Raw genomic sequence first — 17,321 nt, 5'->3', positions numbered from 1 at the left:
TCACATAAATGTAAACCATTCAATACAGACTTGAAAGTTTGCTTTATGAACACTCATGTGGGGTAAAAGCATGCATGCAGTCTTCCAATGACTAAACGCTGTGATGGTGACTTGAACATCTCTTGCAGCATCGCTGGCCCCTGAGCTTGAGGGCAGCAGCCATGGAGCACTGTCCTTGCTCAGTGAGCAAGTACGCATCAGCCTCATGCAATGAGGTCTTACAGGGTAAAGTAGTTAACAACTAAAATTACTTAATAATACTATGAGCCATTCATTCCATGAACTGTTTGTCACAAACTTGTGAGCTAACGAATAACATTTGACAGGCATCAGGCATGGAGCTATGCACAATCCATTCTTAGAATTACTTCACGGGGACAGTGCTATCACTCTCAGGAAACTTGAGTCACAGACGTTAACTAGATCATACAGAGCTGATGGGTGGAGGAGTCAAGATTTGAAGTCTGGCCTTCTAGTTTTGCCACTGTGTACTTATTAATGTTCATGGAAACCAGCAAGTTATTTATCATCAAAGTTTGGATCTTCAAAATAAGAGATTTCTTTTTTTGGCCAATGTAAATTCAAAGTTACTAATAATTATGTGATGGAACCTAAGCTTCTTAAATTTTTGCTTTTCTTTTTTTTAAAACACAAAATGTTTGATTTCAGCTTTAGGCAAATGTAGTAATAATGTTTTCACAAAAATAGTTAAGCTAGGCAAATTGGCTTAGCCTTTTCTTGAATTTTGGATAAAGCTGGGTGATGTGTGACACACAGGTACCTTGTGCAGCTTTTTGTTAAGCAAATCATGCTTAGGTAAGCACAAGACTAGTTTCTCTTTTTAAAGGCTTGGCTCTCTGCTGTCTTCATAGGATAGAGCTAAGCCATAGGTGGGTGCTGCCTAATGTGAATGGCTAATGGCTTTACACAGTGTTCAGTAATCAGATGGACAAAGCCCTATTACTGAAGTACAGTTGATTTACAATGTTGTGTTAGTTTCTGTGGTGTACAGCAAAGTGACTAATTTATACCTATGTACATTCTTGTTCAATTAAAAAAGTTTTTGGCCACACCACATGGTATGTGGGATCTTAGTTCCCAGACAGGATTGAACTTGTACCCCCTGCATTGGAAGCAGTCTTAGCCACTGGACCTCCAAGGAAGTCCTCATATTCTACTTCAAATAACCGCCATTATGGTTTATTACAGGATATTGAATATAGTTCCCTATGCTGTAGATTTGTCTTGTCTTCCATTCTAGTGGGTTGAGCTGTATACCCAGGGCTTCTAAAACACGTACTCAGTCCAACTCCCTTTACTCTCTTCAGGCCCTTAGTTAATTCTTTAACTAAGTCTTTAATTCTTTCAACACTAGCTAATTTCTACTCTGCATTATCTTTTCTGTTGAAGTTTTACAGTAGATGATGCTTTGTTAACTGAATCAAGTATCACACCTAACATCTCTTCAGGGGAAAAACATCTGTTCAAGCACTAACCTAGAATTTCCTCCAGAGTTTCTTTGAAGGCTACTCTTTAAAAAATGCAAACAGGTGATCAATATTAACTGATTTTTATTGATTGTAGACAGGCCACAGAACTAGTTTTCTATGAAAACATCTGGCAACACCTTGGACATAACGGGTGTCATTAGCTATTGCCAACATGTATGTGACAGGTTTCTCTCCCATTTCCTCACTTACACAAGCATTGCTCCAGGATTAGTTCTGAACTTCAAGACTATGCACAACTAATTTTGGAAGAATGTTAATCCATTTTTTCCAGAAGAGTCCACCTGGGCCACTCACAGCCATATCCTAAAATGCAGGCAAGAAGGCATCTTACAGAGGGAGAGACACCCCCAAAGTGGCAAAACAACTAGTTCAAGTTCACTCCGTGATGCTTCCCCCAGGCTTCAGAGTGTGACAGAGGCTGGGTGACACGCAGCCTCTGTGGGAAACTTTGCTTGGAGGGGATCTAGGGCTTAGCCTGTACAAGTACACTGGTGCATATATGTGTTTTGTAACGCCAATGGCTTCCCATCAAAACCCTCAGCATATGCTGTATGGCTTTGCAGCACCTGTAGCAAGTGGTGTAATTTCATAGAAGTTTGCTCGACTGAGTGTGGAGCCACTGCATGTTGGGTCCCCACTGCTGTCACTCTAGGTGTGTCAGGAAGCACGTATGCATGTAAAGGACGGCCAGTCTGGCAGTAAAAAAAGACACACCTTTAAGTTTGTTTAGCCCAACAGTCCCTGAATTTGGTTATTTTTTTTCTTAGACATGCTCTCATAAATAATACATGAAACTAATCATGTTTCTTGGTAGAACACGTGTTAATTTGGAGGAAAGGCTATTCTAAATGTTTATCAAAAGTATACTCTTTAAACGTGTACAGGACTTCCCTGGTGGTCCAGTGGTTAAGAATCCACCTGCAATAATGCAGGAGACAGGGAAGATACCACATGCCTCAGGCAGCTACGCTGGTGAGCTGCGATTACTGAAGCTGGTGCCCTAGAGCCCGTGCTCCCAACAGGAGAAGCACGGCCTGAGAGCCTGCCAGAGAGCAGCCCCCTTTTGTTGCAACTACACTAAGTCTACACACAGCAGCAAAGACCCAGTGCAGCCAAAAACACACGTTAAAAAAATTCACTTATAAAAATAAATGTGTACCTTTTAGTGAGATCAGACACTAAAAATAGTGTAAAATTTGCTAACAAAGAAAACGTTCAAGATGCAGCTTGTGAAAGTAAAAATTTTTATTCTGATTGATTTCTTAACGTATAGTTCAATATAAGGCCGGTTTTCAATGGCAGAGATTTGGTTCCACGGAAACTCCATGATGCTACAGAGAGCTACTACTTTTTCCAGGAAGTAGGTAAACAGCTGGAAACAGAAAGCACTTTCTAGCAGCATGGCAACTCATTAAACTGCAGAGCGACCAGGTCTGCAACTTTTATACTAAAAATGGCGCAAACATTAGCTGGTGACAGAAGTGAGAAGTGGGGAGCCAGATGTGAACATTGAAAGGAGCAATATGTGTCTTGTAAAGATGACAAAAACCCAAGGACAGCTATAAAGATTTGAAAGGATAATTATAGAAAAGGGAACCAAATATTTTACTCAAATGTTTTTTAGAGCCTTTCTGTAGAGATACAAATATATATATATATATATTTATCCAAAAATATGTTTTATACAGATAAATGGTTTCTCAAATAAGGATGGAACCAAAGCTACAGTTATAACATAAAGCACTGTCTTTTATAAGACTATTTATCCACCTGAATTTTCAATTTGAGGTTAGTGCATTAAATATTTTCCAAATATTGACATCCTTTTCATGTATATAAATCAAGTAGGCATTATTTTTTAAAAGGGTTTTCAGGTTAAACAGTATTTTTCTAAGATCCTGTGCATATCAAACTTATGACAAGCCCCATTAAGAATCATTATTTAATAAACATATCAAAAAGGGCTATGGTCAAATTTTCTTCTCTATAGGAAACATTTAATTTTCTGATTTCCAGTTTAGAAGTGTTGAAAATGCACAAGAAAGATATTACTTCACAAGTACTTTTATGTTAAGATATTTTGATTCAATATACATGGCAATATATCTCCACACATCGTAACCAAAAGTATGTTTTTTCCTTAAAAAAATGGGGATGTAACATTACCAATCACTATAAAATAAAGCACACAAGTATTTTGGTGAATTTACAAATCTTTTTTCCCAAGTGTAAAGGCTACAAAAATTCCTAAAAATTAGAGAACACTGAAAACATATTAAAATTTGACATCCAACTTTGTATTATTTCCATTTTGCCCTGAAAGATAACTTAAAAAATATGACCCTGCTGGAACAGGCCATCTTGCTTAATATAAAAAATTGGTGAGAGCAAGAAATTGTTATCACTGATATGTATAATTTTTGTAAATAGTTATCTCTTCAAATCATTAGAAAAATGCTTAAAGATAAAAAACAAAATAAAATAAAATATAATATGACGGTGGTCCCTACACTATTTTGAAGGCAGGTAGCTTAGTCTAAGCTAAAACATTTTTTTCACTCATAGGAATCATCCTCCCCTCAAATGCCCTTTTAAAAAATGCATGAAATAATACAATAGTAGCAAGAATCAAAGAGCAGAAAATGTATTTTCAGGAACAGAAAACAATCTCTAGTGCTGAAAGATATAGTAAAAAGCAGATTTCTTTGGGGACATTAATCAATTAGATTATAATTCATTATGAAGATTTCTCTTTTCTATTACGGGGAGAGTCTGCTCCATTTGAAGTTACTGTTCCATTGACACCATTTTCTGAAAAGAGAAAAATAATCAGGATTACTTTCTTTTATAAATAAGTGTAAATGACAATATCTTTTATACATAAAGGTACCTTCAGAAAAGAAAATTTAAAACCCAATATATGCTCTTATGCCCTTAGGTGAAACTTACTAGTGCTTAATCCATTCGAGTATTTAACCAATCATAAAACCTGCTAACAAGTTAAACACAATGAACTGAAAGCAGGAAATTAAAAGGAATTATAATATGTCAATTATATCTAAAAAAATAGTTCAAAAAAAAAGTCTGCAAAGCCAACACTTTCATAGAAAAACAGGAATATTTTTTACACTGGACAGCAGACAAGGGAGGTTCTTGGGGATATGTTTCTTTACAACATATTTAAAAAGTGGCATTTTGGATAACTCTTATGTTTAAGAGTGTTATAATGGCTTTCTTCAAGCTAGGGTGGAAATAACTGATGTCAGACCAATCCTCCCTCTTAAAATACCCATAAAAGGAGAACATAAAAATGGCTATTTGAAGGCACTGGGGAAAAAAAACAAGTCAGCTAAGTATATTTCTCCCCCAAGGGATCTGCCAGCTACTAAATAAGCACATAGCACACACATATACACAAATGTGCACACACAACAACCAAGGCTCAGAAATCCAGCACAGAGTACCTCTGTGGACAAAAAGCTACAAGAGAATTGGGATGTCTCACAATGACAGGGAGATAAAAATAAGTATTCAGTGCCTGTCAGAGAAGAAAGTCCTTAGAAATAGTTGATGTCCTAGGAATGAGGGCAAATTGGAAACAGATCGGCTTCAGTGACATAGAATGATTCACTCATATTTAATCCAGAGTTTCTATTGATGCAGCCGTAGTATCTACATTCTTTTACACAAAACATTCAGTATTCAATTAAAAATTACCATGTATGTCAGAAAACAAGACCAAATGACTGACAACTAAGAGAAAAAAAATATCAGAAATAGATCCTCAGATGAGCCAGATGTGGAGCTGTCAGACAGGGACATTAATAAAACAATGACTAATAAAAATAAATGCAGAGACAAGTAGTTTCATCCAAGGACTCAAAGATCATTTAATCCTAGGACTGGAAAATACCACAACTAAAAATATAAATTTAATAAAAATTTAATAGATTAGACACAACAGAAGAGATTAGTGAACTAGAAAAAAATGCTCATATTGAAACTCAGAAAACAAAGGATGGAAAAAACAGAAAAGCATGAAAAGATATAAAAGGACAGGGTAAAGGGGTTTAAACACATGTACTGGAATTCCCAAAGGACAGGAGAAATAGAATGGGGCAGAAGCAATATCTGAAGAAATAATGGTGAAGAATTTCCCCCAAACAGTGAAAGAAACCAAGTCAAGATTCAAGAAGCTAGGTACAATGCAGAGCAGGATATACACAAAGAAAATCAAACTTAGGCACATCATAGTTTAACCGTCAAAAAAGAGAACAATTTTGTCAGACTGGGTGAAAAAACTAAAATCAAATTACACACTGCTTACAAGAGACACAATTTATATTTAGGGACAAGAAAAGGTTTCAGGTAGAAAAGGTACACCATGATATAATATAACATTTTATTACAAGAAAGTTGGTGAGCTAGAGTGAATTCAGACTAACTAGAGATGAAGATGGCCATGTGACAATAACAGAGGACACGTTCCACAGGGATTTATAACAACCCTAAACTTTGATGCACCTGTAATATACCCTCACAATATGTAAAGCAAAAACGTACAAACTACAAGGAGAAGTGGGTCAATACCTTTTGTAATAACTGACTGAACAAGCAGAACTCCTTCCACCAAGTCAGTAAAGACACAGAAGACTGGACCACACAAATGGACCTGATGCCTGCCTATAGAACAACATACTCAACAAACACACAGTACACATCCTTGAGAAGTCCAAAGGGAACATTCATCAAAACTGAACACTTGACGAGACATAATGAAGGTCCCAACAAATTGGACCTTCAAAGAATTGAAATCATTCAGAGTATGTTTTTTTAACCACAGAGGAATTAAGTTAGAAATCACTAGTAAAAACTAGAAAACACCCAAATATTTGTAAACTACACAACGTACTTAAAAATAATCCACGAGTCAAAGAAGAAATCACAATTGGAATCATAAAATATTTGAAACTGAATGATAATGAAAAAGATGTATCAAAACCTGTGAAATAAGGGTAAAGCATTGCTGAAAGGGAAGTCTGCCCTAAATTGCAAGTAATTCATGAGAAAGGGTAAAAATAAATGATTCCACAAATAACAAAACAGCAAATTAAACCCAAAGAAAGGGAAATAAGAACAGAAATCAATGACAGAACTGAGACAATGAGCAAAAGAAGACAAGTGTTGGTTCTTGGCTGATGGAAGTGAAAAAGAGAAAGGCATAGACTACTTACACAGGAAGTGGAAAATGGGAATCACTGCTGTTTCACAGGCATTAATAAGTAGATACTATGAATAATTTTACATCAATACATTTCACAAATTTAGATGAAATGGATAAATCCTTGAAAAATACAATTTACCAAAAGAGAAATGATAAGAAATAAAAAATTTGAATAATCCTATTATCTATTAAAGAATGTAAATCTGTACCTTCCTATAAAGAAAAGTCTAGTTTGGATAGCTTCACTGGTGAATCCTTCCAAACATTTAAATAAGAAATGCTGGCATTACATGAAGGACAAACCTGCCCAATATCTTTTATAAAGTCAGCAAAACTCATATCAAAACCTGACAAAAGGGCTAATTTTAGCCTAATCTTTTACATGAACGCAGCTGCAAAAATCCTAACAAAATATTGAAAAAACCATCCAGCAAATTATCATCAACTTGGGTTTATGCCAGGAAATACATTACCAAAAATATATATCTATATTTTTTATGAATATAGATATAAAAATACTCAACAAAATACTAGCAAGTCAAATCAAGTGACATTCAAAGGATTATGTATGTACATTAACAGTCAGTGAGCTTTATCCCAGGATTGCTCTGTTTGCTTAACATTAAAAAAATAATCCATGATGATAATCTAGAAGAGGAAATGGCAACCGACTCCAACATTCTTGCCAAGATAATCCCATGGACAGAGGAACCTGGTGGGCTACAGTCCATGGAGTCACAGGAAGTCAGACACACTTGAAGTGACTGAGCACACATGCATGATAATAAAGGATACAAACCATTTGACGATCTCAACAGTTGAAGAAAAAGCAAGTGATAAAACCAAACATCCTTTTACGATAAAAAGTACAAACTAAGGAAAAAAGGAACTTTCTCTATATGTTGAAGACCATTTAGGCAAAACTCACAGGTAACATTATATTTAAAGTTGAAAGACTGGATGTTTTCCTACTAAGATCAGGAATAAGGTGAGGATGTCTGTTTTCGCTTATTCAAAATTGTTCTGGAGGTTCTAGCCAGGGTAATTTGGCAAGAAAATGGAATAAAAGTTATCCAGACTGAAGAGGGAAAAGTAAAACTATCTCTTTGCAGGTGACATGAGCTTGTATATTGAAAATGCAAAGAAATCCACAAAAATGCAACTAAATAATGAAATAAAATTAAAAAAACCCCAATAAGTACAGCAATGTTGTAGGATACAAGATCAATATGCAAAAATTCCACTGCATTTCTGTACACTGCCACTGAAAAATCCAAAAATGGAATTAAGAAGATAATTCTATTCACAACAGCATCAAAAAGAATAAAATACTTAGGAATACATTTAATGAAGAAGTGCAAAACTTATACACTGATACCTACAAAATTTAATTGAAAAAATTAAAGACCCCAAAAGACATAAAGACATCTATGTTCACACTCCCCAAGGCAATCTATAGACCCAAGATACTCCAAATGAAGCCCAGCTGACTTTTTTGCAGGAAAACAATAAACTGATCCTAAAATTTGTATGAAAATGCAAGGCACCCAGAATACCCAAAACATGAAAAAAACAAAACTGGCAGACTCACATTTCATGATTTCAAAACTTACTACAAAGCTACGGTAATCAAGACAAGGGCATAACAGGCATCCAGATGAAGAGAACAGAACAGAGCCAGAAATAAATTACTACTTTTATGATTAACTGATTTTTAACAAGAGTATCAAGACAATTAAATGAAAACTAGTTTTTTCACAAATGGTGCAGAGACAACTGGATATCAACATGTGAAATGATGAATGTATTAATACAACGTTATACTTCAGAAAACAGTTTAGCAGTTCTCCCAATCGTTAAATATACAGTTATGATATGACCCAGCAATTCCACTCCTAGGTATGTATCCCAAACAGCAAAAACTGGGTGTTCAAACAAAAATATGTCCATGAATATTAACAGCATCAGTCATAGTAGCCCCAACATGGAAACAATCCAAATATTCATCAATTTACGGATAAACATAACACTGTATCTTCATACACTCGTTTATTATTTGGCCATGGAAAGGAATGAAGTATTGACACACGCATGTATGATATATATAAATTTTAAACACGTGCTACAAAAGCTTGTACATGAGTGTGCATAGCAGTATCATACATAATAGTTTAAAAGTGCTCATCAACTCATAAGTAAAACTGGTATATCCATACAATGGAATATTATTCAGCCATAAAAAAGAATAAAGTACTGGGACATGCTACAACATCAATGAATCTTGAAAACATCTGCTAAATGAAAGAAGTCAGTCACAAAGGATCACATGTTCCATAATTCCAATTTTATAAAGTATACATAATAGGCAACTTTGTAGAGACAGAAAATAGAAAATCAGTGGTTGTCTAGAAAGAGATGGGAATACCAGACCACCCGATCTGCCTCTTGAGAAATTTGTATGCAGGTCAGGAAGCAACAGTTAGAACTGGACATGGAACAACAGACTGGTTCCAAATAGGAAAAGGAGTTTGTCAAGGCTGTATATTGTCACCCTGTTTATTTAACTTCTATGCAGAGTACATCATGAGAAACGCTGGACTGGAAGAAACACAAGCTGGAATCAAGATTGCCGGGAGAAGTATCAATAACCTCAGATATGCAGATGACACCACCCTGATGGCAGAAAGTGAAGAGGAACTAAAAAGCCTCTTGATGAAGGTGAAAGTGGAGAGTGAAAAAGTTGGCTTAAAGCTCAACATTCAGAAAACGAAGATCATGGCATCCGGTCCCATCACTTCATGGGAAATAGATGGGGAAACAGTGGAAACAGTGTCAGACTTTATTTTTCTGGGCTCCAAAATCACTACAGATGGTGACTTCAGCCATGAAATTAAAAGACGCTTACTCCTTGGAAGGAAAGTTATAACCAACCTAGATAGCATATTCAAAAGCAGAGACATTACTTTGACAACAAAGGTTCGTCTAGACGAGGCTATGGTTTTTCCTGTGGTCATGTATGGATGTGAGAGTTGGACTTTGAAGAAGGCTGAGCGCCGAAGAATTGATGCTTTTGAACTGTGGTGTTAGAGAAGACCCTTGAGAGTCCCTTGGACTGCAAGGAGATCCAATCAGTCCATTCTGAAAGAGATCAGCCCTGGGATTTCTTTGGAAGGAATGATGCTAAAGCTGAAACTCCAGTACTTTGGCCACCTCCTGCGAAGAGTTGACTCATTGGAAAAGACTCTGAGCTGGGAGGGATTGGGGGCAAGAGAAGGGGACGACAGAGGATGAGATGGCTGGATGGCATCACCGACTCGATGGACGTGAGTTTGAGTGAACTCTGGGAGTTGGTGATGGACAGGGAGGCCTGGCGTGCTGCGATTCATGGGGTTGCAAACAGTTGGACATGACTGAACGACTGATCTGATCTGATCTGAGAGCTGGAAGACTTAAGAGTACTGAGAAGTGGAAACTAAAAGTTCAAAGTTTTTTGGGTCGGTGAAGAATCTGCTTGCAATGCAGGAGACCATGGTTCAGTCCCTAGGTCAGGAAGATCCCCTGGAGAAGAAAACGGCAACCCACTCCAGTATTCTTGCCTGAGAAATCCCATGGACAGAGGAGCCCGGTGGGCTACTTTCCATGTGGTCACAAGAGTTGGACATGACTTAGTAACTAGACCACCACCACCACCAATAACATTCTAAAATTTATAGTGGTGATACATGCACAATTCTGTGAATTTACTAAAAGCCACTGAACTGTATACTTTAAATCAGTGAATTATATGGTATGTGAATTTAATCTCAATAAAGTTATTAAAAAGAAAAAAAAAATAAACACATGCTATGTGAAAAAAAAAAAATGTCCAGAAAAGGCTAATCTATAGACAGAGAACAGGTAAGAGGTTGCTAGGGGCAGAGGAAAGGAGGGAATGGAAAATGACTGCTAGTGGGCATGAGGTTTCTTCTGGGTGATACAAATCTTTTGGAATTAGGCAGTGGTATGCACAATTTTGTGAATATACTACTGAAATGTACACTTTAAAAGGTCAACTTCTCGTGTATGAATTATATTCCAATAAAGCAGTTATTAAAAAACATTACTGAGAGAAATCAGAGATACTCTATATAAGTGGGAGTATACAGCATGTTCGGGACTTCCCAGTTAGTACTAGTGGCAAAGAATCCATCTGCCAATGCAGGTGACGTAAGAGGCATGGGTTCGATCCCTGGGTTGCGAAGATCCCCCAGAGGAGGGCATGGCAACCCACTCTAGTATTCTTGCTTGGAGATTCCCATGGACAAAGGAGTCTGGTGGGCTACAGTCTGTAGGGTCACAAAGAGTCGGATATGACTGAAGTGTGTGCGCGCACACACACATGGACAGGTAACACCATACTTAAAGGGGAAAGACTGGATGTTCACACACACATGCTCATGGGTTGAAATACTCAATTCTCCCTCAGGTGATCTATGGAGTCAATGTAATATCAACCCAATACCCCAGTGAAGATATTTGTGTGTGTGTGGAAACTGACCAAGATGCACTAAAATTCATATGACATACAAAGGGTTAAGAGTTGCTGATACAAACCTGAATAAGGACAAGACTGGAGGACATAAACTATCAGATATAAGGACACAAAAGGAGCAAACCACCACTGTGTATGACAAAGATTTTAAAACCATGTCTTGTCTTATAGTTCCAACTATAATACTACAAGTTGAAAAATTATTCCACTGTCAATGCATTTTCAATCAAAAGCCAGAAGGAGAAAAGAGGTGAGATGCAAAGTCAAAGATTAAGGGCCAAACAATCAGGAATTATAAAAGAGCTGTTCCTCTTGGGACTAAAGGGCAGATGAAAGGAGCTGAAAGGTCTTGTTTTTTAAATATGAGTAAGATGTCCGCAAGTACTATCACTCTTCAGGATACTCACTCATTAAAACTGCCCATGTACACACTGGTCTAGAGGGGCTCAAAGTCACCAAGTCTGCAGAACTTGCGAGAGAGAACTTTAGTGGATGGCTTTTGAGGGGAATAACTGATTTGAGGGAACCACCAAACTGTAAGATGGGGCAAATGATTTTCTTTCTAATTTTGCTAGTAAGTAGAATTAACTCTCAGAGAAGGCAATGGCACCCCACTCCAGTACTCTTGCCTGGAAAATCCCATGGATGGAGGAGCCTGGTGGGCTGCAGTCCATGGGGTCGCTGGGAGTCGGACACGACTGAGCAACTTCACTTTCACACATTGGAGAAGGAAATGGCAACCCACTCCATGTTCTTGCCTGGAGAATCCCAGGGACGGGGGAGCATGGTGGGCTGCCGTCTATGGGGTCGAACAGAGTCGGACATGACTGAAGTGACTTAGCAGCAGAATTAACTCTTCTTTTTAAGATTTTAAATCTTAGTAAGATTATAAATAAGACCCCAAAACATGAAAAAAAAAAAAGTGTTTTCTACTTCAGGTTTTTCACTGTTTACTGAGTACAAACCTGTTCCTTTTCTAGAAGACCTGCCTTTAGTCACTGGTGGCTTCTTCTTCACAGCTGGTGCCTGAAAAGCAGAATGTTCTCTCCACCTTCGAAGCTGAAAATTAATGAACTTCCACATCATGAACGCTTGGGTAATGCAAATGGATGCCAGAACAGCAATTCTGAGAATACAAAGAAATAAACAGAAAATTAATGTGTACCCAAGCAATGCCATTGAATAAAGTAGTATCTCTTGCTTTGACAGTATTAACTTAGTGCTAAATTCCCACTATATTGACAACGATTATATTAATGAATAATTACCCCACTAATAATTAACCCCAGGTGGCTTAGTGGTAAAGAATCCACCTGCCAATGAAGGAGATGCAAGAGGCTCAGGTTCGATCCCTGGGTTGGGAAGATCCCTTGGAGGAGGGCATGGCAACTCACTCTAGTATTCTTGCCTGGAGAATGCCATGGACAGAGGAGCCTGGCTGGCTACAGTCTACAGGGTCAAAAGAGTTGGACATGACTAAAGTGATTGAGCACAATAATTAACCCCAGAAATTAAATAAATGCTGTAGTAATTTTTTTCCCAAACTTTAAACTTTTTATTTTTTATTGGGGTATAGCCAATTAACATGTGGTAGTTTCAGGTGAACAGAAAAGGGACCCAGTCATGCATATACAGGCATCCATTCTCCCTCAAATCCTTCTCCCAATCCAGGCTGGCACAGAACATTGAGCAGAGTTCCCTGTGCTATACAGTAGGCCCTTGTTGGTTATCCATTTAAAATACAGCAGAGTGCACATGTCCATCCCCAACTCCCTAATTATCCCCTCCCCCTGGTAACCATAAGTTCCTTTTCTAAGTCTGTGAGTCTCTATTTTGTAAGTTTATTTGTATCTAAATGCTTTAGTATTGACACTTTAATTTATACATGAAATTGCAATAGGTATGAAATCAAATCAAATGAGTATTTTCCCCTACCTCTCATAATTATACCTTTAGATTTTAGACAATTCATATTTTAAATTGATAATACATACTACATTGCAGGGCAAGGTGAGAAAAGTGTTAAATCAACCCTACCTAACAGCTAACACATTGAAGTTTCCAGTACTGAAATCCAGCTTCTGGTTCTCTGCTCTTGCTAGGCCAAAGCCAACAGTGAGTACCGACAGAATTAAAGTCAGAAGTCTTCCCAAAACAAACAGAACTGCCCACAGAGAAAATCTGTGAAAAAAAAGTCAAAGTCAGATTCACAAAATTGCAAAGATAAGATTCTAGTAGAAAACAGATTCCTGTTAAGTAAATGCATATTAAAACAGCATTTCCTAAGTTCTGCAAAAAGGATTCTGAAATAAAATGCTAGGGAAATGCTTCATATTATATCACATTCTTGGAGATTGTATAACATATGAGCATATTTCAGGTTCTAGAAGTTCAGTTAAAGAAATATTTTGTTTTTTTTTTCATTTAGCTGATTTTCTGTGTATGTGTATGACAACTATTAGTGATTCTCAGAACTCCTGGTATATAGAACAATTTTGGAAAAGGCTGAATAAAAACAAAGGCCATGTATTCAATTCTCATGAGAGTCCTCGTTTCACTTTTTCTCCCCCCAAGACTCTTTACAATACATATTACTTCAATGCTGTCCAAGTTTAATTTTCCCATGAAAATATTTTTGTATCTTTAAGGCTCTATAATCTACTATTTCAATTTCTTCTGAAAGTTCACTTTTCCTCATTATTCCTTCTCCAAAAGAACAATGTGCACTAAACAAGATAGGAAAAGTTGTATGAGAACTTTGAGTTCTCATATGTCTGAGTAAACCCTCATCAACCTTCAAAACTATGAGTTCCAATATACTATCTCTCAAGCTAAGAAAGACTATTTTAGAGAACAAAATACCAACTTCAATTGTTAAAAAGTGTCATTTTATTTAAAGTAGCTTATAAAGCAACATAATTGACAATAGCATGGACCTTGGCAATAGCATGGTCCTTTCCAACATAAGCACAGACTTTAATTACACAAGAAACAGAATGGTTGAAAGACTCACCCTTTCTGATACTTTTCGTCACTAAAGTAAAATAGGCGGGAAATGTGGAAAAGAAACTCGACAAAATAGTGTAGCACCAAAAGCACAAGTCCTAGATGATTCAAGCTGTTAGAAGAACACATTTAAAATGAAAAGATTAATTACGAATTAAGACAGAGTAGCATACTATCTGCCCAGTCCATAAGCACACCCAAGAAAAATCCCAACTCACTTTAAAAGGTAAGCTCCAGCAATGTGAAAGAGGTAAAGGCCGATGTAGACGAGCTGACGAGGAATATCTTCCTGTAAACAGAAAATTGCACAACAGGTTAAAACCGGGGGAAGTAGTTCTGTTTGGAGAAGTAGTGTGAAAATGTACTGTCACAGAAGACCTGAAGACCACTCTGCCTGGCACCCACTCCAACTGCTCACCCCAACTGGCCACAGTCCTTTACCCTCTCTTGGCTTCATCTACTCATCTGGAAATGTGAATAACACCTGGGTTTGCTTGAATCAGATGAACTCCAAATCCCTTTTAGTACTGAGTGATTCTTTTTATAATAAACAATATTAAATGACACAATCTTAATAACCATAATGTCCTTCTAACATTAAAACCGCTATGTTTATACCAGCAGAGATTCCTTTGTTTACCCAAATAGTATTCACGTTTTTCAGTCCCTTTCATTTCACTGTCAGTCAAGTCATTAAAACCAAAGGTTAAAATTTATCTTCTCACTTAGGATACCATCTAATTGTATATTCTTTATCCTCTTAATAACCCTATAAGTCAGGTATTCAGATTTTACTTTTGCTTTTCCTTCCCGCCCCCGGCCCCCATAGTTCTTAATGACTTGGTTATCTTAGAAATAGTGGTTTTCAAAGATGTTTAAGTCAAGTGATTCATAAAATTAATTTGGGAGTCACCTAACATCTTTTGAAATATGAAATACAATTTAAAAAATGCTAGAGTGTACAGCATATTATATTGTTTCACCAAAGTTTTATTCCAGATTTTACACACACCTGTACACACACACAGAGAAGGCAATGGCACCCCACTCCAATACTCTTGCCTGGAAAATCCCATGGATGGAGGGCCCTGTACAGTCCATGGGGTTGCGAAGAGTCGGACACGACTGAGTGATTTCACTTTCACTTTTCACTTTCATGCATTGGAGAAGGAAATGGCAACCCACTCCGGTGTTCTTGCCTTGAGAATCCCAGGTACGGGGGAGCCTGGTGGGCTGCCGTCTATGGGGTTGCAGAGAGTCGGACTCCACTGAAGCGACTTAGCAGCAGCAGCAGCAGCAGTACACACACACGCAGAATTATAATGTAAACTCTATAGTTTTTCACCTTAGGTTACAGTCAAAAATGTTTGCAAAAAATGAACAGCAGGCCCTATAAACACTTGTTAATTTAGGAAATGCCTGTACCGCTCATTTCTACTCTGTTTTTGGCAGTTTACCACATATATGGTTCTACTAGCCTGGCTAGTACTATTCATGTACTGCAGCTCTAATTAAAATGATTACAATATGGTTGATGTCAGCAAACTGAGCACCATTTGCCTGGAACCTCACTAACTTGTCTCTGGCATACAGGAGAGCTGAACGCAGATCTCTTCTCTTTCAGCCCCTACAATTCAAGTACAGTTACTTCACCAAATCTTCCGAGAAAGAGTAGAGTTTTTAAGTGTAGTTTTGAAACTGAAAAGTCTTTTCCAGTAAGAATGGTACAAAGATCAAGTGTTAGAGAACGTACGACAGTTGAACAAAACTATATAGAGTCCTATACTGTGGAACTCTCGGGGAAAATTCCCAAGACACAATACTAAGTGTATAGTGGAGCTTCCAACTGGAGAAAGAACTAAGGCTGGCTGACAATTTTCTCCACATAATTTTCAAACTTCCAATGAAGTATTTTTCCTTACTAAATGAGCGAGAAAGAAAGGTGTTGTGATAACATGGCAAAGTTCAACCACAACGAAGTCTCTTTACTCTCTTAAAATCATTTTGGACCAGCTCAGCTGTAGTGTTATAATTGCAATTTGACACCCTATGGAAACAGAGGTGTCACTAAATACATGGTAGTTGTATTTCTGAAAGTGTGGTGCATATATCATTGGCACTGTACAAAATGATTTTAGATAGTCAACAAAACACTTTAACTTTCATGATAATTTTATTTTTATTTTATTGTTTCTAAAGATTTTTTTTTTTTTTTTGATGTGGACCATTTGGTTTTTCAGCTGCAAGGCATGTGGCTTCCCAACCAGGGATCAAACCTGCACCCTCTCCATTGGAAGTCTTAATAACCACTGGACTGCCAGGGAAGCTCCTCACTACAATTTTAAATACATTCTAAGTTGCAGTGAGGTGGCATGTCAGTGACTACATACACGAAACAATGCCATATTCCTTCAGATGTATGCTAAACAATGTTCCAAACTTCTGAGGGGAAAACAACACCAAGAGGACCCTTGATACTTATAATAAAAGCTTTTTAAAAAGATTAAAAATTGCTGATTGGACACTAAACTCATTTTATTACATAACAATTGTGTAAATCAATGTAAAAAACTAATTTGCTGAAATAACTGATGGAAAAACTATAGCAGTGTAACTGCTTGGAAAGATTAAAGAAAAAAAAGATTTGTTTTTTAAAAAAGAAGAAACACAAATAGGTTTTAAAAATACACCATTTAGTAGAGAACATAAGCTGCCTATCTTTCTTCCTATTAGACAAATCTAAAAACACTACTATAAATTACAAACATACTATATTTCAAAAGGTCATTCCATTTCTCTTTTATTTTTTCTCCTTAAATCTCAACCTAATTATGTGAGGCAAGGTTTCACTTGCTCTTAGTTAAAGAAAAGCCAAGAGCTTCTTCCCTAAATTCAAGTTCAACTTTGCATCTCAGCCCTGCCTTTCTGATAGCAACCAACCGAGTCAATCATGGTGAGTAAAACAGCACCAAAGGTCCCATCTCCACAACTATCAAATCCTTAGCAAGAGCTTTTCCAGAAGGACAGAGTGCCAAGAAATCTTTTTCTA

At 37.1% G+C, this 17,321-nt stretch overlaps 1 protein-coding gene across 3 annotated transcripts in view; it reads right to left on the bottom strand.

Annotated features, from left to right (window-relative positions):
* Positions 1 to 2,738: 2,738 nt before the first annotated feature.
* TRAM1 (translocation associated membrane protein 1) overlaps positions 2,739 to 17,321 on the bottom strand; it is a 33,775-nt gene continuing 19,192 nt past the window's right edge. For 2 of the 3 annotated variants that reach the window (XM_070382279.1, XM_070382278.1), the window contains exons 7-12: positions 14,491 to 14,561; positions 14,280 to 14,384; positions 13,304 to 13,447; positions 12,232 to 12,392; positions 11,896 to 12,065; positions 2,739 to 4,322 (exon numbers count right to left, since the gene is read on the bottom strand). In XM_070382279.1, the coding sequence (XP_070238380.1) occupies positions 4,299 to 4,322; positions 11,896 to 12,065; positions 12,232 to 12,392; positions 13,304 to 13,447; positions 14,280 to 14,384; positions 14,491 to 14,561 (675 nt within the window). In that variant the 3' untranslated portion in view covers positions 2,739 to 4,298. The remainder of the gene's footprint in view (positions 4,323 to 11,895; positions 12,066 to 12,231; positions 12,393 to 13,303; positions 13,448 to 14,279; positions 14,385 to 14,490; positions 14,562 to 17,321) is intronic. The other variant, XM_070382280.1, reaches the window with a different exon arrangement.

The sequence above is a fragment of the Bos mutus genome, chromosome 14 (genome assembly GCF_027580195.1).
Source record: "Bos mutus isolate GX-2022 chromosome 14, NWIPB_WYAK_1.1, whole genome shotgun sequence".
NCBI classification, from domain to species: domain Eukaryota; kingdom Metazoa; phylum Chordata; class Mammalia; order Artiodactyla; family Bovidae; genus Bos; species Bos mutus.
Note: the sequence above shows the minus strand (reverse complement) of the source record. Positions and strands in the feature narration are given on the sequence as shown.